Source organism: Dermatophagoides farinae, chromosome 8 (assembly GCF_024713945.1).
Source record: "Dermatophagoides farinae isolate YC_2012a chromosome 8, ASM2471394v1, whole genome shotgun sequence".
Taxonomy (NCBI): domain Eukaryota; kingdom Metazoa; phylum Arthropoda; class Arachnida; order Sarcoptiformes; family Pyroglyphidae; genus Dermatophagoides; species Dermatophagoides farinae.
In genome coordinates this window covers 3398285-3418007 of record NC_134684.1, presented here as the reverse complement: position 1 = coordinate 3418007, position 19723 = coordinate 3398285, and the positions used below count along the sequence as shown (strand labels likewise).

Below are 19723 nucleotides of genomic sequence, written 5' to 3'. Positions count from 1 at the left end.
GCACTCATTCACAATGGTTTTTTTTGGATCATAGGCAAGCAATTGATTTGTTCTTTTTTTTTCTTAATTTCATACCATCAAGTAGTATATATAGATAATGGGAAAAAAACCCCAGAATCAGAACTAGCCAAAAAAATATTCGCATGGTAACCGCCATCATCATCATCATCATCATCATCACGACATTATTTGTTTCCAGCCAACAAATTCATTTTTGCCATTATCATCATCATCATCATCAATGCTTCAAAATTCAGGCAACCTCCAAAGACCTTGAAAAAAAAAATTTGTAAAATAACATCACACGAATGTACTGATCGCATAGACAACAACAACAAAAAAAAAAACACAGAGATAATCATGACAAAATCATCATCATCATCATTTGATTTATTTTGATTGAATGTAATTTTTTTTTTTTGTTTTGGCGCTTTTCACTCGAACAAATTTGCGTTGTATATTTGGATTTTCCTCGATAACAAAATCATCATCAATATGAGATGAGATGTGATGACGTCAATGGTGTTGAATGAATGAGGAAAACCATTATTTTTCCTTATTACATTCAAATTTTTAATTCAAGATTTTTTTTCGTTCATTCATTCGTTCGTTTGTTCGTTTGTTTGTTTTGAATTTAATTTGAAAAATTCACTTTATTGATTGATGATTGTAACAATGGCAATGATATAATGAAAAATCTCACCATTTACATGGCAACGTATGTATCATTTTTTTTTTCTCATTAAAAAACAACACAAAAATGCCATTCTCATCATCACTTTCAATAGGTAGTGGTGGTGGTGGTGGTTTGTAATGAACAATGTAAACAACAACAACCAAAATATATAAAAAAAAACTCACTATACACACATGCATGCATGATACGTTGTTGTTGTTGTTGTTGTTTTTATTCAATTCATGTTTACCTGCTAATCGATTGAATTTGATTTAATTTCGCAGCGATTCTAATCTCCTATATACTCATCATCATCATCATCATCAATAATTACTATTCGTTATTGATATCAATCGATCGATCGATTATTATTATCACATGATTTTAAAAAAAAAATATTCATAACAAACCATGTCTGACAATCATATCAATCTTGTTCAACAATTACAATCATCATCATCATCATCATCATTATTATTATCGAATGTACTGAATATATTGAATTATTATTATCATCATCATCATCGTCATCATCGATAATGATAAATATAAATATGAAATTTTAACTGTATTACTGTTTTTTTGTTTCCTTTAATTTCAATTTTTTTTCCGTTCGTTCCGTTTAATTGTTGTCATTGTTGTTGTTGTTTCTTTGCACAAGTAATCAAATTAGGCAAATTTTTTTCTCTCATTTTACTCAAAATTCGACTTTTTTTTCCAGAATTTTATTTTTGTCGTTTGTTGTTATATTGTTGTTATTATTATTTTATTGATAAAAATTGTACAAATCAACGACCGATTAATACATACACACACACACTAACATCATATAAAAATGTCAAACTTTCAATGGAAATAATGTGCTGCTTTAATTATTATTGTTTTTTTTGTTTATATACACATAGAACATTGATGATTGATCATTATCGATAGTGATTAACGCATCAAAATAATAATAATCGAATGATTTGATATTTTTTTTTTTTTTAACATAAAAGTGTTTGTATATGATTTTATTCACTATCAAACAATTTGTACCGATTAATCGATTTCGAACATTTATATCGTCAACAACGTCATTTTTGATCAAGAAAATGTCTATGACAATTAATTCAACAAAATCGCCAATTCCATTTGCTCAAACATCACCAACATCGGATGAATCGTTTGCATCAATTCATCATGATGCATTATCATCATCGTGTTCATCAATTTCATCAAATACAAGCACCATTTCAAATGATTCAAGTTGTAAGTGGTGAATTGAGTTGAAAAGTTGATTTTTATTTTTTTTTTGAGTAATTTTTCAAATCCATATTTTTATTTTTTATTTTTGGAAAAAAACAGGCACATCATTATCCGAACGGGAAATGGCTTTACATATTATGCTTTACAATTCAATTGAAATAATATCAAAACGATTTTCACAAACAAAAATCTATTGTAAATTCAGTGGCTTCGCAATGGATTCCATTGATGAAACATTCGATACGGCACAAGATGATGATTTTAATCATCATGATGGTATAGATCAATATCCATTTGATGTGGCCGCCATGAATGATTTGGAATATAAATTTCAAAATCAAAATCTATTTGGACGTTCAATGCAAACGAATGAATTTATTATCGTACGTTGCAAGATTCCTTTGAGTGGCAATATTGTAAGTTGAAAATTTTTTTTTTTTGTTTGTTTGTAATGAATTTCAAAATTTTTGAATTAATCTCCAATATCAATACACAGGGTATACGAGTGGATTTATTTCAAAAAATGGAAACAAACAACAATAATGATAGCAACGATATTGGCCATGATGTTAGTTTCAATAAAATTGCTTTCGGTTATATCTATCCGGTGAATGCCAGTGAAAGTAGCGGAATTTTTACCGTTCCTATTACATCGAAAATGGGCAAAATTATTGCCCACTTCAAAGGTATATTTGTCAACGAATTCACAATCATCTTCCGTTTTTGCAATTTGAAATTTTATTCGAAATTTCGAAGCTGAATATTTCATTACGAAACCATACAATGGCATGGCAATGGAACCAATAAAATGGAAATCAAAGACTCGAAATATAAAAAGCTGGCAATTGAAAAAGAATGGTTACGATATTGGCCATCGTGGTGCTGGCTGTGCTCGTCGTATAGATAGCTGTGAAAAAGTGTTGGAAAACACTATTGATTCGTTTAATTTTGCATTCAAAAAGGTAGTAAAAATAATAGTAGTCATTTTTAAAATCATTGAATGACAAATTGTTTTTTTACTCAACTAGGGCGCTGATATGGTCGAATTGGATGTACAATTGACCAAGGATAAAATACCGATCGTTTATCATGATTTCAATGTGAATATTGTTTTGCAACAGGCAAGTCTTATGTCCATTAAGTCGATTCTAGACATTCCATTGTCTGAAAGTTTTTTTTTTTTTTTTTGTTATATTCTATATGTATATGTAGAAAGATCATATGCCTGAAAATTTTCAGATGAACATCAAAGATTTAACCTATGAACAGTTACAAAAACTTAAATTACGACCATTACAACGACATGGAAAAGAATGTTATGATTTTGATGGTGATGTTGACAGTCCACATGGTCTACCATTTGCAAGTCTACAAACGGTATTGAAATCAGTGGAAGCAAATTGTGGTTTCAATGTGGAAATAAAATATCCACAGAAAAAAATTGTAAATCATTGATTTTGAATTGATTTCATTGCTATTTTTTCTGGTACTAATAGATTTCACATTTCCTTTGATAAAAAAAATGAATTAGAATGGTGATTGGGAAGCGGAAAAATCACATGACCTAAATGAATATGTTGATCTAATATTACAGGATTTGTTTCTATATGCTGATGATCGAAAAATTATCATATCATCATTTCATCCGGAAATTTGTTCAATGTAAGTTTTCAAACTCACGTTTTTATTTTGTTCATTTAATTTCATTGGAATTTTTTTTAAGGGTAAAATTAAAACAAGACCGTTATCCGGTACTGTTTCTAACTCAGGGTTTAAGCACTAAATGGATGAAATATCATAATCCATTGAATCATTCTATTGAAATGGCAGCCTATCTGGCATTATGTATGGATTTATATGGTGTTGCTGTACATGCTGAAGACATAATCAAAAATTCAACATTAATACGTTTTGTTAAATCTAAATCATTGGTACTATTCTGTTGGGGTGATGATCTAAATGATCGTGAATTGATTAAGAATCTTAAAAAAGAAGGAATCGATGGTGCCATCTATGATAAGTAAGTTTTTCATTTTTTTTATTGATTCCTTCCAATTTAAATACCAAATCTTTTTATTTCAGAATCGATTTATTGATTGCCAAACCGGAAAGTCATGAAAATCCAAATTGTGAAGTGTCACCACCAATATCGTTGAATTTTAATTAAAACAAAGAAAAAAAAGTGAAAGTTTGCACACATCACCACCATGATTTTAGTGTTTTTTTCAAATTGTTTTTATTATAAAAAATTTTTTTTCTAATTAATAATTAATAATCTATATAAATATGGAAATTGATTGATTAAATTGAATTTTAAATGAAAATCTATGAGCCATTGGCATAGAGAGAGAGAGAGCTGTGTACTCAATTTCAAATGACTAATAGACCAACATTATTCCCATCTTATCATTCGAAATAGTCGAAAAAGGCTAATTTTTGTAATTCACAAAATTTACTTTTGTTGATGAACTTTAGACCTTTTTTTTCATGGTCACGGATAAATGATGATGATGATGATGACAAACAGAAGAAGAGATTAATTTGTGTGAGAGTTTTTCTTAGTAGTAGTATATGTAATAATAATAAGGAATTTCATTATTCGAATCAGCCACAGTTACTGTGATTGAATTGTCGATGAAATGAATTTGAAATATGAAAAAAATGAAAAAAACAAAATTGCAATGATCAACTGATTGAAATGTCATTTATCTTCTATATAATCATTCGACTATGAACAATATGGTTGAATGATTCCTGGTGTTGATGGTTATTAATTTTTTTTCCAACGAAGTAATAGTATCCAATTTTCTCGTAACAACACACACACACACTACGAAATTGACTATGCCATCAATTTGATGTATCATGATAATAAAAAAAAACCTTCGACACTATTTCGGTGACATCATTTTTAACTAAAAATTATCCACTAAAAAATCAATCAATCAATCAATCACTAGTGATTGAAATCAACATTTTCCATCAATCTTTTTCCATAATCGATAAAACATCTGGTTAATAGCTGGTGTTTATAAATGATGAACAACATATTTTTTTCCGTTCATAAACATATTCAGGTATGAAGAAGACGTTTAATTTTGATGGTAACCAAAATTATTGATATTTTGGCTATTATATAGTATCTTGTGATACTTGATCAACAAACTTTCCATTAAGCTGTGTGTGTTTAATATAAATCTATCGATAAAATCGATAAAAAAAATGATTTTTTTTTTCATATACAACAAACAAAGCCATACATGACACATATATTTACTATATTAGACAGTAAAATGACGCCTAATTACTATTATCGTTTAAACAAATATGATCAACGACAACAACAACAACAACAACAACAACAACAGCAATCACAATACATACATCAATATCGGCTGGTTTCAGATCAAGATCATCATCGTAACTGTAGTTACGGTAACAATATAGTCAACTATGATAATGATGACGACGACGACGATGATGATGACGATGATCCGTGGTTACAGTTAAGTAAATCATGTATAAAAAATAAAAGTAATATCAATGTAAGAGATGTGCTAAATAATAATGATGGCGTCGTCGATGATGATGATGATGATGTTGATGATGATAAATACAGCTACTTGCAACAACGAAATCAAATCAATAAAAATGAATTAAAATCTATTGAATTCAATGATAATCAACGGAAAAAAATATCATCACAATTAATGGGTAATACAATTAATTCATCATCATTACCATATCGGTCACAAACAAGACAATCACAAGAAATGATAATACGAAATGCAAATTTTGAATGGCAATATATTGATATCTATCTGGACCTAAGTGAATGTGGTCTTGGCATCAGTATTCGTGGTGGTATTGATTCACCTAATCATGCCGGTTTTCAGGATGTTTATATTTCACGTATATTAGGTGCCGGTGCCGTAGCACGTGATGGCCGTATACAATTAGGTAAAAAAAAAATGAATAATTTTTTTCTTTTAATTTCAATTAATTTTTATTCTAATTTATTTAAAAAAAAAAAAAAAAAATAAATTCATTATTTACATTATAAACAAAGGCGATGTTATTGCCAAAGTGAATGGAGAATCATTGGAAAATGTTACACATAAAGAAGCGGTAAACATCATTTTAAATGCTGGTCAATATATACATTTTCATATAAAACGAAGAAAATTCATTGATTCATCGGATATTTATGAACAGATTGAAGAAGCAAATGAAGATGATGCATTATTGATCGGTAGTGATCGACAGACAAATTTTGAAGAAATATTATTCGATAGGCAACGAATTGGAAAAGGATATAATGATTGTATTAAAGTGGAAATGATTCGAGATATAAATGGATTCGGTTTCAGTTTGATTGGTGGCCTGGATAATCCAACTAGGGAAGGTGATCCAGGTATATATGTCAATAATATTGTTCCTGATGGTCCAGTTCATCGTACTGGACAGATAAATATTGGTGATGAAATTGTAGCCATTAATGATACAAATATTGAATGTGTACCATATAAATGGGCACTTGATGTCATAAGAAATAGTCCAACATTGTCTGTATTTACCATAAGGAAAACAATCAATTGGGATTGATTTTTATTGTGTTTTTTTTACAAAATATTAATCCAGTAATCAGTTTTCCAACATGACCACCAAACGATAATGTTGGTGTATCGAATTCATGTATGAAATGATAATCTGTTTTTAAAATATTATTATTATCATTATTTATGTTGTTGTGAACATTGTTTGATATTGATAGAAATTTAAATATTTCCTCTTTTGTAAAATTACATGTAACTATAATAAAATGGCCATTATTCTTGAGATTATTGATTAAGAATTTTAGATATCTTTTTCTATTTTCATGAATATCAGCATCGGGCATTAAACATATAGCATCATATGTGCCTTTATCGATGATGGCATCGAATTTTTGATCATTTTGGAAATTATCATTCAAGATATCCACCACATTGAAATGAATATTGAATTGATTGTATTGTTTTTGACAAAATTCAATAGCTTTTTCTGAATAATCTAGCCCATAAAGATTGGTGAAATTTCGTTGAGCCAATTGAGCCAATACATAGCCATTACCGCAGCCAATATCACAGATAGCATCTATATGGAACAGAAATGGTGTTTGTAATTTGAATTTGAAAAAAGGCCCATAAATTCAATAGATACCATTTTTGACATGATTTTCGTTCACCCAATCAATAATTTTACGTGTATTTCGTGTGCCGAACCACGTTTCACCTGAATCACCCAAATCGTTAAAATTGATTAATTCTTCATCATAAAATCGATCCCAAAATTGTTTGGTACCAAGTTCAGATTCATTGATAAATTCATCATTATCATTGGCAGTCATTTTCATTGAACAAATCATCAAGTTATCATCAAATCAATATATCTGAATATATATTATGGAGAACTCATGCTCATTAATTTATCAAAAAAAAGCATGCATGTGTAACTCGAATATAAATATAAATACAGCATTTATGAGCTGTTCATTCATGAAAATTGTTTGGCCAATTTTCCAAAAATCCAAATCCAAAGAAAAGTTATTCTCGTTACATTTTTTTTTTTTTGAAATTGTTGTATTTTAATTTTGTTCATCAATCAGATCATGTCATCAGGAAAGAAAACGTTTATCATTGATACTGGTAACATTTTCAAATTTGGAATAATTCTACGAAAAGGATTGAATGATGTTAATGTTGAGGTAAATTGTTTGATTATTTATATGAAACAGAAATATATTTTGTTTGATTGATTTATTCGTTGAAACATTTTTTTTTTTTTTAGATACTCGATGGTATTGGAAGCGTATTGGATTCATATTCCAATCGTAAATTGGATACAATCGATTTGAATGGGAATGATGTGAAATGTTTACGAAATGGACAAGAAAATAGTTCATTGGAAAATCATGATCGTAATAAATTAAAATTAACAGTGAAATTATTTCTATACGTGGATGCTTTTGAACAATCAGATGAATATAAACAACAATTGGCAGCCGAATCAATTGATGCTTTGGTTAAATTATTGAATCTGAATCAAATTGATAATCTTATCCTATCGATTCAAACTGATGATATGGATCAAGTGTTGCCAGAATTGAAATCTTTTTGGACCGTATATGAAAAATTTGTTTTGAATGAAAAAGTTCGTCAATTAGGTACAAGTGATTTGAATTATACACAATTATCCGATCTTTATGAATGGGCTAAACGGATAAAACCATCATCAACACAGATTAATCTGCAAAACTGTTGTGATATTCCTGAAGATTTATCCGCTTTTTCCAAAAAAAATTCAATACAATTGCTTACACATAATGATTCTGTCGGTAAGACATAATCAATAATCACAATTGTACATTTTTATAATGATTTCTTTACCGTTATGTATAGATGACTTTCTTCCAATCGAACGTCTACATCAATTATTCAAGACAAGAGATCCATCCTGTCCATTGTTGGCTGACATTCAAACATCGAAACGTAAATGGATTGCTCGTTATACATTCGTATTGCCAGGACAAGGTGTTGTCGTTACCAAAGGATATATGCTCAGTTTGCTTGTTTAATTGTACTTTATTGCATAACAAACAAACACACAGAAAATGCTTCAATTTTTTAGTTTTTTTTTTTAGTTAATTTAAAAACAAAAATTTTATTAGATTCAATTTTTCAATGTCAACACTGAATAATCAAGACAATATATTTCATGACCACCAAAGGGAAATGATGCTATCCATTCTTGGTTAGAATTTTTCCACCAAATTTTTCCTATTTGTTCACTTATTTTATCTCCAGTACGTAGTGAACATTTGGCAATAAAATAATTTAATTTTCTTTTTTCATTTTTTAAACACAATTTTTGTTTCATCTTCATTCTGTCATGATGATGTTCGTTTTGTGAACAATTTCCAATTGGAATTTCAATGAAATTATCTTGACGATTATGATGAAATCGCCGTAAATGATGATGATCAGTGATGTTGGTGATAAAACCACGCCAATTACGACTCCAATTTTGATGATTATCAAATATATCACGCCGATATCGTCGTCGTTTTTGTTTCGATTTATAATTTGATTTATTGGATGATAAAATGTTTAAAAATTCATAATTTTGATGATGTTTAAGCTGTCGATTATTGGAAATATATGGTTCTATTTGTCGTCCAGCGTATAGAACATTATCAGGTAAATCAATGACCGGTTTTTTCAATCTAATCCATTCATATTTTGTATCATCATCTTCTATCAGCAATTCAAATTGATTGAATTGCCATTCTTTTTGATTACGTCCAATAGAACATTTACCAATATTATGTGAATATTTACCCGGAATAATTTGACCAAATTTATGTGTACGACAAATGAATAGATTTTGGCCATCAATATCATGGCCAGCATTGAATGGATGAATATTTTCATCAACAATTGAAATATTCACAATGGATTTTGATGATTTATCATGATCATGATGATGATGATGATTCTGTAATGAATATGATGATAAAAATGATGATGATGATAACACAATAAAAATGGAAATATTTTTGATGTATTTGATAAATTGTTTTGAAAACAAAATCACACAATGATAACTATATCGTTTCGTAATAATCATCATCATCATCATCAAAACTACAAACAACAACTAAACCGAACAATTTCGTAATCATCATCACTGCATCAAATACAGTGGCCAGAATGAATAATATGATGATCTTGACTTTGAATTTTGAAAAGATTTAGAAAAAAAAAAATTTTTTTTTTTTAAACATCATCATTTCTCTTTCTTTCTTAATCACATCTTATCTGAATGAATTGTTTTTTGCTTTCTATTTCTTTTTCTATTCAAAAGTGAATGGAATTCAGTAAAATTCTCAATACAAGGCAACAAAATTTGTTTTCTGTGTTAATTTGATTGAATTGTTCTTTTTTTTTTTTTTTTTTTTTTGTTTTCAACTTTTCTTCATCATGATGATAACAAAACAGATTCAAACCGGGAAGACAAACAGCCCCACACGATATATATATATACTATTAAAGATCACTACTATTTAACAATTTTCATTGTGTTTGTTCATATTATAATCATCAACATTTCTCATCATGATGATGTTGCCATAATAATAATAATAATGTTGACAAATTGTATTACACAAAAAAAACAATCATCACCAATTTAAATTTTTCGTTTCTTCGTTTCGTTTCTACGATTTGTGTTCAACGATAATTTGATGACACCTGTGAATGTATATTGTGTGATGTAACAAAAACAAAAATTTCAGTGGCCAAATGATGCTTGTGTATTTTATTTTCACCTTTTTCTTTTTTGGCCAATTATTGGCACGCAAAACTTTGAAATTCGAGGTAAAAACATGTTCACATGCATGTGGTAATTAATTTCACTTTTTTTTCTGTTTCTGTTCTTTGTTTGAATTGAGACACATGAATATAAAACAAAACAAAAACAAAATCAAAATGAAATGAAATGAGATCGAAATGAAGTCGACAATCTTTTTCGGGTACAGCATGGTTATTTGTTTGTTTTTTTTTCTACATGATGAAATCATTCTATGAGTGTTGAAAATGATTTTGAAAAATAATAAGTAATTAGAACATCAGATGATAATCATTGTTGACATTAATTTTATCCACTGTTTTTTAAACGAAAATTTTCAGAGTACAAAAGTTTTCAAACATCCAAAAATGATGATGATGATGATGAGAATGATGTGATCCAACAATGATGATTATGATTATGATGATTAAGCTATTTTCGTTGACCTTGGACAAAAATTGTCCTTTTTCATCATATAATTATTTATCATTTATGCTGGATTTTTTCAGATTTTAATTTCGTTTTTGTTTTTTTGGTTGTCAATATTCATATATATTCATTTTAATTTTTTTTAGAATAAATAAAATTTTTGTCTCACAAACATATATGATCTGATCTGAGCATATTTTTTTAAAGGGACAATAGATTTACAAATTAAATTTTAGTATATTCAAAAATTTAAAATTTATTTAAAATTCTTATTATGACACAATCATCCTTATGAATAGATAGGCTATCGATACATTGATTAAAAATACAAGAATGACCAATTTTTGTCTATTTAACCAATTTATAAAACTAGGTGACCATAAATATAATAATGGATTCTGTGATAAACGTTCACGATATTCTTGTTCAATACGACGTTGTTCACGTTGTTGATGTGATAATATTGATGCCTCTTCACGTGACATTAATGGTTTACTTAATTGTCTTGATACATTTGGCTGTAAAGATGGTTTTCGTTTGAAACCACCGGAACTGGATGGATTCAAATGCTGTTGCTGTTGTTGATGTTGTTGTTGTTGTTGTGTACCTGGCCGATATAATGATGCCGTACGTAAATGTCGTACACCAACATCCGGATTGTTATTATTATCATTATTATTATGACTTTTATCAATGCTATAGTTAATATTGGTACTATTTACATCGTTTAATGGGGGTCGATTTCTAGGTTTTAATGGTGGAATTTGTTGTATATTCGAATTGAATGATAATGGTGGTTTAGTGGCAATTATGTTATTCGATTGTAGATTTGGATTATACATTTGTTGTTGTTGTTGTTGTTGATGTTGTGGATGAAATGATGGTGATGGTGGTCGAAAAAATGTTGGCGATGGTGATGGTGTGGGTGTTGAATATCCTGTTGTTGTTGAATTATTGAATGTTGGTGTCATTGATGGTGTAGCTGTTAGTTGTGTATGTGAACCGGCCAAATAACGTGCCGATAATGATATATCAGGGGATTGATCATTACGTTGATAATGATCAAAACGATCACTGAATGCTTGTGTTTGAAACACATCTTTTGGATCTTTATTACCGGTGGGTGAATGTTGTGGATATGGGAAACGATTTGTTTGTACATTATTCGGATTGTTTGGATAACCAAAACCTTGTTGTTGTTGTTGATTAACTGTTGAATGATAGCCATATCCTTGCTGATGTTGTTGATTATTTAAATTAGAATTGTTGTTGAGCAATTGGCTTCGAAATGAACCTCTTCTTCCACCGAATGGTTCTTTTGGATTTAAAAATTGCCCACTACTATTTTGTTGTTGTTGTTGTTGCTGCTGCTGCTGTTGTTGTTGATCAAACATATTCGGTCCAGTTCCTGGTGGTGTTGGTTGTCCTTCACGCATTCGACGAACATGTGAAAAATCTGATAATCGTCGACGAAGTGGTGCAATTGAACCTTGTCCAGTTAGATCGGCACCACCATATTGTTTAGCAATAATAATGGCCATTTGGGAATCATTTTGTGCTGAACTGGCTCCATAATCGGCCTGTTCACTTTTTGATCGTGCCGTTGCCGTTCTTGATGCGGCAATATCGGATTTTTGTAAAGCAATCTGTTGTGCACGATGTGCTTCAGCCACAGCTGATTCAATACGTTCACGTAATTTATTACTACGCATCATGAATAAATGTTTTTTTCGGATATTTGTAATGAGCACATTATTCTTATATTTGCCTTCTTCACGTTGACCATCGGGGAATGTAGTAACACCATAGCCATATTTTTTATTATTATACCATTCACCTTCATAACGAAGACCATCACTACGTTCACAGACACCGAATCCAGAACGTTTATCATTTTTCCATTCACCATGATAAATTTCCACTGTACTTGGATCGGAAATATCACCATCCTGTGATAGGAAACTTGCATTCGATCCCATATCCCCTTGTGATGCATGCAAATCTTTTGATCCGGTCGAACGTGTTTCCGAATCTTCACGTGAACTTCTCAATGATGGTGTCATTGATTTTTGATTACGGCCAAGATCTAAATCACCGGTTGAACGTTGTTTTCGTAGCCGAAGACCTCTAAGAAAACCACCAGTCAATGATGTATTTGATGTAACTTTTTCCGTAAGAGAATTTCGTCTTTTCGATCGAAGTTGTTGTTGCTGTGCAGCTGATACTCTTGCAACAAGAATAAAACCACCACGACAAGCATCTCTATGTTCTCCATGTTGCATGTTTGAATCTTCACCTTCCGTATCCAATGATTGTAATGAAGAACTTTTATTCGGGCCATGTTGTTGCTGTTGTTGTTGTTGTTGTTGTTGTTGATTTGCCATTTTAGTTATACTTGAATGGCCATATTGTGCTGATGTACGTATACCATATCCATGTCTCATACCGCGTAACCATTGGCCTAATTTGGATCAAAAAAAAAAAAAATCAATTTAGATTTTTGTTCTGAATATGTATTTTTTTTTGAAATAAACAATTAATACCTTGATATGTACCGCCATCTGCATATGTTTCAGAACCATAACCATCTTGTAATCCATTTGCCCAAGTTCCTTCATAACGTGCATTACTTAAAAGACTAGCACGTATACCATAACGTCCTTTATATCCTTGTGTCCATTCACCTTTATAAACCCATTTACCACGATATTCAACGCCAAGACCATGACGTTTACCATTTTGCCATTGTCCTTCATATGTTGCACCGGATGGCCATTTATAAACACCAGATACTTCGAAACCATAATGCCATGAACCAGAATATTCACCTTGACCTTTTGGTCCAGTACAAATACCATGTCCATGTGCTTTACCATCATGCCAACCACCACAATAAGTACCACCATCATCAAAATCAAAACGACCACCACCAATTACTGTTTGGCCTGTTGTTAAATTCTGTTGGCCGGCTGTATTATTCATTGTGGCTGTTGATTGTGGTGGAACAAAATTCTGTGCCATTCAATGTGTGTGATGTGATGTGATGTGTGTGTGTGTGTGTGCTGTTTCTTCGTATGATTTTTTTTTCGATCAATCAAATGGATGTTGATTCGATTAATAGCTGATATTTTTCTGCTGCGTTGCAATTATTTCTGAATTCTGATCATTTTTCAGCATAATTTTATTGATCAATGGATAAGCATTCTGTCAAAATAGAAATTAATGATTTAGATTATTGGCAGGAAATAGAAAAAAACAAAAAAAACGGAAGCCAATTGAATGGCCAAATTGAATAAAAAAAAATTTTTAAATTTTTCTAGCCACAAATAATTGAAATAAAAACAAAAAAAAACATTTAACGAAGAAACGAGTGAAATAGAAAGAGAAAAAAAAACAAAACTTTGAAGAATGATGCTGATGATGATGATGATGATGATAATAATATCTTCTAGAGTAATATTCAAATAGAATAATTGCATTCATGTTCAACGGAAAAAGTGAAAAAAAAATGAAGAAGAATCTAAAGAATCACAAAGAATGAGGAATCTATCACACACACACACACACACACATGCACACACCATGGTATTCATTAATCATTACCACTACAACTTGAAAGAATATAAAAAAAAAATCTTAAGAATCATTTCCATTTGATTCTTTGGTTTATATTATATATGGCTAAAAATATCATTCATCGTCAAAGGCAAATGAAAGGAATTTTAATATCTCGCTCTCGCTTTTTATGTTAATCGCAGCATATAACATTAAAGACTTATTCATGAGAATATTCATGGTCTATGTTTGTGTGTGTGTGTGTATGAAGCAAAATTCATTAAAAACAAGCTTACAAAGAATAATCAACCAAATTAAATCAAACCAGCTGTTGCTCGTCGTCGTCGTCGTCTTCGTCGTTGTGTGTGTGTGTTTTGTTTTGCAGTTTGGCAAAAAGATCACATACCTCAATGCTTATTTCCTCTTTTTAACATTGATTTTTATTTGCAAAAAAAATAAATAAAATAAAATAAAAACAGAATTTAGAATATAAATGTCTAACGACTATAGCATACCAACAATGAGGGAAAGAATGGAATAGAATAGAATAGAATGAATGGAAAAATTCACAAACCAACACATTAGAATCGAAAAAAAAGAATTTCTTTTTCTTCAACTTTTTATAATTGCAAAAAAAAGGATTAAAATGATGATGATGATGATGATGATGATTGGCCATAAACTTACCGGTCATTTCAAAAGAATGATTTTCAATTAATTATTGCTGGAATTTTATAATTTTCAATATTGGTGAATGATGTTTTCCATTAAATATTTGATCCCAATCATTTTTGTCTGTGTATATGGATCAATTTTTAGATATTTGATACATCATTATCGGAGGTTAAAGGTTAATTTGATGGTTATGACATGCACACACACCTACACCTACACACATCTACACATCCACAACTTGGAACACAATTTAGCGGCGTCGATGGCAATGATATGATACAAACATTCACACAAACAAATTTTGTCTTGGGATTAATAGCATGAATGAATGATGACGATGATGATCAACATCATCATCACCAGTTGATCATTATTTCATTTCTGTGGTGATGGTGGTAATTGAGGAAAGTCAAGTGTAAAATAACATAGAATAATAATATACGTCTGTACGATGAAATTCTTGTATACAACGAAAGAATTAAAGAACGGAATTTAATTCTTTATTGAAATAGACGTCTCGTTGTTCAAGTTCTTCTTGTGTCGGCTTCACTACATTTTTCTATTAATCATTATATATATGAATGAAGAATTTTGAATCTCAAATGATTTTTGTTCTTTCAACCACTAGTTGTAATATATGGCCTTTAATTTTTTGTTGTTGTTGTTTTGTTCATTTGACAAACACTGTAATAATATGAATGGATCAATGAATCAATCAGTCAATCACAAATAAAATCAATCGATAAATCGATCAATCAACAACAAACATCAAGCTTCATCTTATAAAGAAAAAAATATTCAAGCGTAAAAAAAAATTGAAAATTCAAATAATTGAAATGTTCATCCAAAAGATGGCGCAATAGTACCAAGTAAAAAAAAAATTCGAATATAAATATTGTTCGAAAATTCTAAATCATCATCATCATCATCATCATCATGTAGACAGCAAATGCAGATGACACAATTTGGCAAAAAAACAAAATTAATTTACAACTTTGTCAACCACCACTTATTATCATTATTACTAACACGATAAACAAAACATCATTGAATTCTGAAAACTTTTTCTCTTCAACTTCTTCTTCTTCTTTTGATTGACAAAATATAGAATGACGAACGTATTGAAATTTCATGTTTGGTAAAAAAAATTTCTATTTATATAATTGATTTCGATGGAAAAAAATGGATGCATACAAATGTAATGTAAGTATGTGTTTATATATTTGTATAAATTACACTAGATGATTGTAATTCTTGCCTGTTTATTCTAGAATTCTGGCATTGAGTTACAGTGTGGGTGTGTGTGTGTACGTTACTACTACGCCTATTGCTACTTCTAGAATCATTTGTTTTTTTTTTATTTATTTATATAGAATTTTTGTAAATGTTTTGTAACTAGTGACAATTTTGGTTTTTCTCTTTCGATGCAAACACAACATTATTATTAGTGAATAATAACGTTATTTTTTTCGAAAATAATTCGTTCCATTCATATAATTGAATTGATCGAAAAAAATGGCAGGTAAGAATCTGAACTTGACTTTGATGTTTTTTGTTTTGTTTTGTTTTGTTTGATTTGAAACTTTTTTTCTTGTTTATATAGCTTCATTGAATGCATTCGATGATCTAATGGCATGCCAATTGCAGCCATTCATACAGTTTAGTGGACAGATTGGTGGCCTAGTACAGGAACAGGCTCGATTAACAATGGAATCATTCAAAGAACAACGAAAATTCATTGAAATGGCATCACAAATGGCTAAACCAGCCAATGATGTACAATTAATGCAATTGTTGCAAACCGATTTCACAATTGATCACACAGATACAGGCAAGTGTTTGACAAAAGTTTGATGAGTTTTTCTTCTAATAAAAATTTAACAACAAAATAAAAATCCAGGAAATTAAAGAACGAAATCGTAAACATGAACATTTTAATCATTTGTCTGCCATTGCCGAAGGCATAGCTGCTATTGGCTGGGTAACCGTTGTTCCAACACCGGCACCATATGTAAAAGAAATGTGTGATTCAGCTCAATTCTATACAAACAAAGTGTTGGTTGCATTCAAAGATAATCCGGTTATGATCCATCATATTGATTGGGCAAAAGCATGGATCGGTTTCTTGACAGAACTACAGAAATACATTAGACAACATCATACAACCGGTTTAGTTTGGTCATCATCATCATCACAGGCTGCAGCACCATTACCACCACCTCCACCACCGCCTATTGGATTAGATTTAGGTGGTAAAAGTGCTGCCGATCAAGCTATGGATGATGCACGTGCAGCATTGTTTGCATCCATCAATAAAGGTGATGATATAACAAAAGGATTACGAAAAGTAACCGCCGATCAAATGACACATAAAAATCCATCATTACGATTATCAAGTACAGTGTCTGATAATGAAATGAAAAATTTACCCATTTCACAGCAACAACAGTCTAAATTAGCTACACAACTTAGACCCGAAAAACTATGTTTAGAGGGTAGAAAATGGATGGTTGAAAATTTTAAAAATCGTCATGATCTATTGGTTGATGATACTTATATTCAACAATCGGTCAATATTTATCAATGTGAAGATTGTATATTAACCGTTAAAGGCAAAGTGAATTCAATCACATTGGATAAATGTAAAAAATTTGGCATCGTTTTCGATAGTATCGTATCGTTTGTTGAATTAATCAATTGTCGACAAATTAAAGCTCAAGTAATCACTATTATATGGATTATTGTTTGATTTTTCATTCATTCATTCATTCATTTACCAATAAATTATAGGCAATGGAAAGTGTACCAACAATTACGATCGATTTTACTGATGGTGTTGAATTATATCTAGGACAACAATCATTGAATGCTGAAATAATTAGTTCAAAAAGTTCATCGATTAATGTTTCGGTTCTAGCACCAAACGGTGATTATGTAAGTTTAATCTTTGTGTACAACAACAACAAAAAAACAACAACAACAACAGTAACAGGAAAAATTATCGATCGATGTCAATGATAATTAATAACAATTTTCTCTCTCTATCTCTCATTCCTTCTCCTACATATGTCCGTCGATCGTCAATCATTATTAATGTTTATTTCTGTGATTCTGATTGTTTATTTCAATTATTAATTTCTTTTTTTTTGCTTTCTTTTTTTTCTTTTGTTTTTTTTCTATAGGTTGAACATCCGATACCAGAACAATTAAAATCCACATGGAATGGTAAAGGTTTTCATACCGAAGCTATCAGCAAGAATTAATTGATTTTTATTATTTCGTTACTTATTTTTTTTTTTGATGATGATGAAATGAAATAAAATAAATGAACAACAACAACAACAACAACAACAACGTCGACGACGACGACGATGAAAAAGAATTTTTCCCAAGAATCGTGAATGTTCCAACAACAAAACAGTGGAACAAGAAAACGAAAAAAAAAGAAAAAAAATTCCCGTACACACACACACTATTGTTTTCGAAATAATAAAACATAATTTTTTTCTGTTATTTTTCTTGTTGTTGTTGTTGTTGTTTGTTTGTTGTTGTTTGTTGTTTTCTGAACCTCTCAAGTTGGTCAGTTTTTATTTATTATTTGTAAAACATATTCGGGATTGGTGTGTACCAGGTTCAAATTCATTTATTTTGGTCCAAATTTTTTCATTCGCTTGGTTGGTCGGTCGGTTGGTCGGTATCAATTTTTTTTGTTGTTGTTGTTGCCAGTGATGTTTTGTGACTGGAAATAATAATAATAAATTATTATTATTGATGGACTATCAACCCAAATAGTTCAATATACGACGGTGCATATATATGATGATGATGATGAACACAAGAACACATTGTTTGTAATGAATTATCATTGCCTTTGTTTACGATTGCGTCATATTTTTATTTTTCGTTGCCTCCAGATCATGATGGTCAGTGTTTGTTTGTTTGTTTTTTTTTTTTTTTGCTTCATTTAAATTTATTTGATATTTGGAATCTGAAATTTTTTTAAAATGGAATATTCTGATCAAAAAGAAAAAAGTAAGTGTACTGTTTTGCCGAATTTGTTTTGTTTTCTATTCATTTATTTATTATATAATTTTTTTTTTATTTTTTGTGTTCGATGTAATTCAATTAACATTTTTTGTGCTGCTGCTGTTGTTGTTCATGTTGTCAATTGTCTAGCAATATTTTTTTTTTCATTTTGTTTTCCATTCATTTCAGTTAGCAATGTTCATCTTGTTACATGTGTTCTGTTAAGTGTTCTCTTTCTCTTTTTTGCACTCTTACAGAGTTTTTTTGTTTGTTTGTTTGTTTTTTCAAGTATTTCTGTTTTTTTTTCTGGTAATCAAATTGTAAACCCTTTCGATCTTTCTGTCTTTCTATCGAAGAAGAGAATATTCATAAAGTCAGTCTATTTTCTAAAATTCATAAACCTAACAATCTTGGCCTAGAATCTAGACCCTAGATAGATAAAAAAAAAATAATGATCATGATGACTTATACAAACGAAAGCCACTTGAAAAAACTTTTTTGTTTTGTTTTACATAACCAATAGGATGTACTTGTAAACAAACAAATTCATCTTTAGCCCTTTAGCGTCAAGAATAAAACATTTTTACTTATATAGGTTAATTAATAGTTTAATGATGAATAAAAACCAAACAGAATGGGCCTTGTAATTTTTTTTTCATGAATCAAACATATCATATGCGAAACATAAAGTACTGTGTTCAGTTTGAAAAAAAATATCAAAAAAAA

At 30.0% G+C, this 19723-nt stretch overlaps 7 protein-coding genes across 10 annotated transcripts; 4 read left to right on the top strand and 3 right to left on the bottom strand.

Annotated features, from left to right (window-relative positions):
• The first annotated feature begins 176 nt into the window (after window positions 1-176).
• LOC124495407 (glycerophosphocholine phosphodiesterase GPCPD1) lies at window positions 177-4248 on the top strand. Of its 2 annotated transcripts, none has more exons than XM_075733339.1 (10): window positions 177-718; window positions 789-1927; window positions 2024-2340; window positions 2421-2610; window positions 2681-2886; window positions 2953-3045; window positions 3137-3367; window positions 3456-3586; window positions 3648-3944; window positions 4007-4248. In XM_075733339.1, exons 2-10 carry the CDS (start codon window positions 1684-1686, stop codon window positions 4089-4091), a joined length of 1794 nt encoding a protein of 597 aa, XP_075589454.1. In that variant the 5' UTR covers window positions 177-718; window positions 789-1683; the 3' UTR covers window positions 4092-4248. The 2 variants fall into 2 exon arrangements, with proteins under 2 accessions (XP_075589454.1, XP_075589453.1); XM_075733338.1 differs by having other exon boundaries at window positions 286-718; window positions 961-1927.
• A 107-nt stretch (window positions 4249-4355) lies between these two features.
• On the top strand, window positions 4356-6763 carry LOC124495409 (disks large 1 tumor suppressor protein). The gene is made up of 3 exons (XM_047058786.2): window positions 4356-5001; window positions 5065-5884; window positions 5994-6763. The coding sequence occupies exons 2-3, from the start codon at window positions 5185-5187 to the stop codon at window positions 6527-6529; spliced, it is 1236 nt and encodes a 411-aa protein (XP_046914742.2). The 5' UTR covers window positions 4356-5001; window positions 5065-5184; the 3' UTR covers window positions 6530-6763.
• Window positions 5904-7440, bottom strand: LOC124495410 (EEF1A lysine methyltransferase 2). Its single transcript, XM_047058787.2, has 2 exons — window positions 7127-7440; window positions 5904-7060 (listed from the first exon to the last, which is right to left on the bottom strand). Exons 1-2 carry the CDS (start codon window positions 7329-7331, stop codon window positions 6516-6518), a joined length of 750 nt encoding a protein of 249 aa, XP_046914743.1. The 5' UTR covers window positions 7332-7440; the 3' UTR covers window positions 5904-6515.
• Window positions 7441-7447: 7 nt separating this feature from the next.
• Window positions 7448-8825, top strand: Gclm (Glutamate-cysteine ligase modifier subunit). The gene is made up of 3 exons (XM_047058785.2): window positions 7448-7670; window positions 7754-8300; window positions 8365-8825. Exons 1-3 carry the CDS (start codon window positions 7575-7577, stop codon window positions 8538-8540), a joined length of 819 nt encoding a protein of 272 aa, XP_046914741.2. The 5' UTR covers window positions 7448-7574; the 3' UTR covers window positions 8541-8825.
• Window positions 8520-9806, bottom strand: LOC124495670 (uncharacterized). The gene has a single exon (XM_047059089.2). It carries the CDS (start codon window positions 9602-9604, stop codon window positions 8636-8638), a length of 969 nt encoding a protein of 322 aa, XP_046915045.2. The 5' UTR covers window positions 9605-9806; the 3' UTR covers window positions 8520-8635.
• A 1165-nt stretch (window positions 9807-10971) lies between these two features.
• Window positions 10972-15390, bottom strand: jp (junctophilin). 3 transcript variants are annotated; one of them, XM_075733735.1, is made up of 4 exons: window positions 14984-15390; window positions 14703-14719; window positions 13285-13945; window positions 10972-13202 (listed from the first exon to the last, which is right to left on the bottom strand). In XM_075733735.1, exons 3-4 carry the CDS (start codon window positions 13760-13762, stop codon window positions 11014-11016), a joined length of 2667 nt encoding a protein of 888 aa, XP_075589850.1. In that variant the 5' UTR covers window positions 13763-13945; window positions 14703-14719; window positions 14984-15390; the 3' UTR covers window positions 10972-11013. The 3 variants fall into 3 exon arrangements, with proteins under 3 accessions (XP_075589850.1, XP_046914785.2, XP_046914786.2); XM_047058829.2 differs by lacking the exon at window positions 14703-14719; XM_047058830.2 differs by lacking the exons at window positions 14703-14719; window positions 14984-15390 and adding an exon at window positions 14593-14692.
• Window positions 15391-15677: 287 nt separating this feature from the next.
• Window positions 15678-18484, top strand: LOC124495449 (adenylyl cyclase-associated protein 1). The gene is given in 7 exon segments (XM_075733736.1): window positions 15678-16174; window positions 16345-16493; window positions 16575-16768; window positions 16770-16802; window positions 16872-17690; window positions 17762-17905; window positions 18154-18484. Coding segments are annotated over 6 exon segments (1278 nt in total). The 5' UTR covers window positions 15678-16174; window positions 16345-16486; the 3' UTR covers window positions 18235-18484.
• Window positions 18485-19723: the final 1239 nt, after the last annotated feature.

Coding starts and splice junctions, on each gene's coding strand:
- LOC124495407 (XM_075733339.1), top strand. CDS start 1,684: ATGATTTTATTCACTATCAAACAATTTGTACCGATTAATCGATTTCGA. Junction 3,046..3,136: donor TGAATATTGTTTTGCAACAG/GCAAGTCTTATG, acceptor ATGTATATGTAG/AAAGATCATATGCCTGAAAA. Junction 3,587..3,647: donor CATCCGGAAATTTGTTCAAT/GTAAGTTTTCAA, acceptor ATTTTTTTTAAG/GGTAAAATTAAAACAAGACC.
- LOC124495409 (XM_047058786.2), top strand. CDS start 5,185: ATGACACATATATTTACTATATTAGACAGTAAAATGACGCCTAATTAC. Junction 5,885..5,993: donor TGATGGCCGTATACAATTAG/GTAAAAAAAAAA, acceptor TTATAAACAAAG/GCGATGTTATTGCCAAAGTG.
- LOC124495410 (XM_047058787.2), bottom strand. CDS start 7,331: ATGATTTGTTCAATGAAAATGACTGCCAATGATAATGATGAATTTATC. Junction 7,061..7,126: donor CGAAAATCATGTCAAAAATG/GTATCTATTGAA, acceptor TGTTCCATATAG/ATGCTATCTGTGATATTGGC.
- Gclm (XM_047058785.2), top strand. CDS start 7,575: ATGTCATCAGGAAAGAAAACGTTTATCATTGATACTGGTAACATTTTC. Junction 7,671..7,753: donor TGAATGATGTTAATGTTGAG/GTAAATTGTTTG, acceptor TTTTTTTTTTAG/ATACTCGATGGTATTGGAAG. Junction 8,301..8,364: donor TACACATAATGATTCTGTCG/GTAAGACATAAT, acceptor CGTTATGTATAG/ATGACTTTCTTCCAATCGAA.
- LOC124495670 (XM_047059089.2), bottom strand. CDS start 9,604: ATGATGATGATGATGATTATTACGAAACGATATAGTTATCATTGTGTG.
- jp (XM_075733735.1), bottom strand. CDS start 13,762: ATGGCACAGAATTTTGTTCCACCACAATCAACAGCCACAATGAATAAT. Junction 13,203..13,284: donor AGATGGCGGTACATATCAAG/GTATTAATTGTT, acceptor GATCCAAATTAG/GCCAATGGTTACGCGGTATG.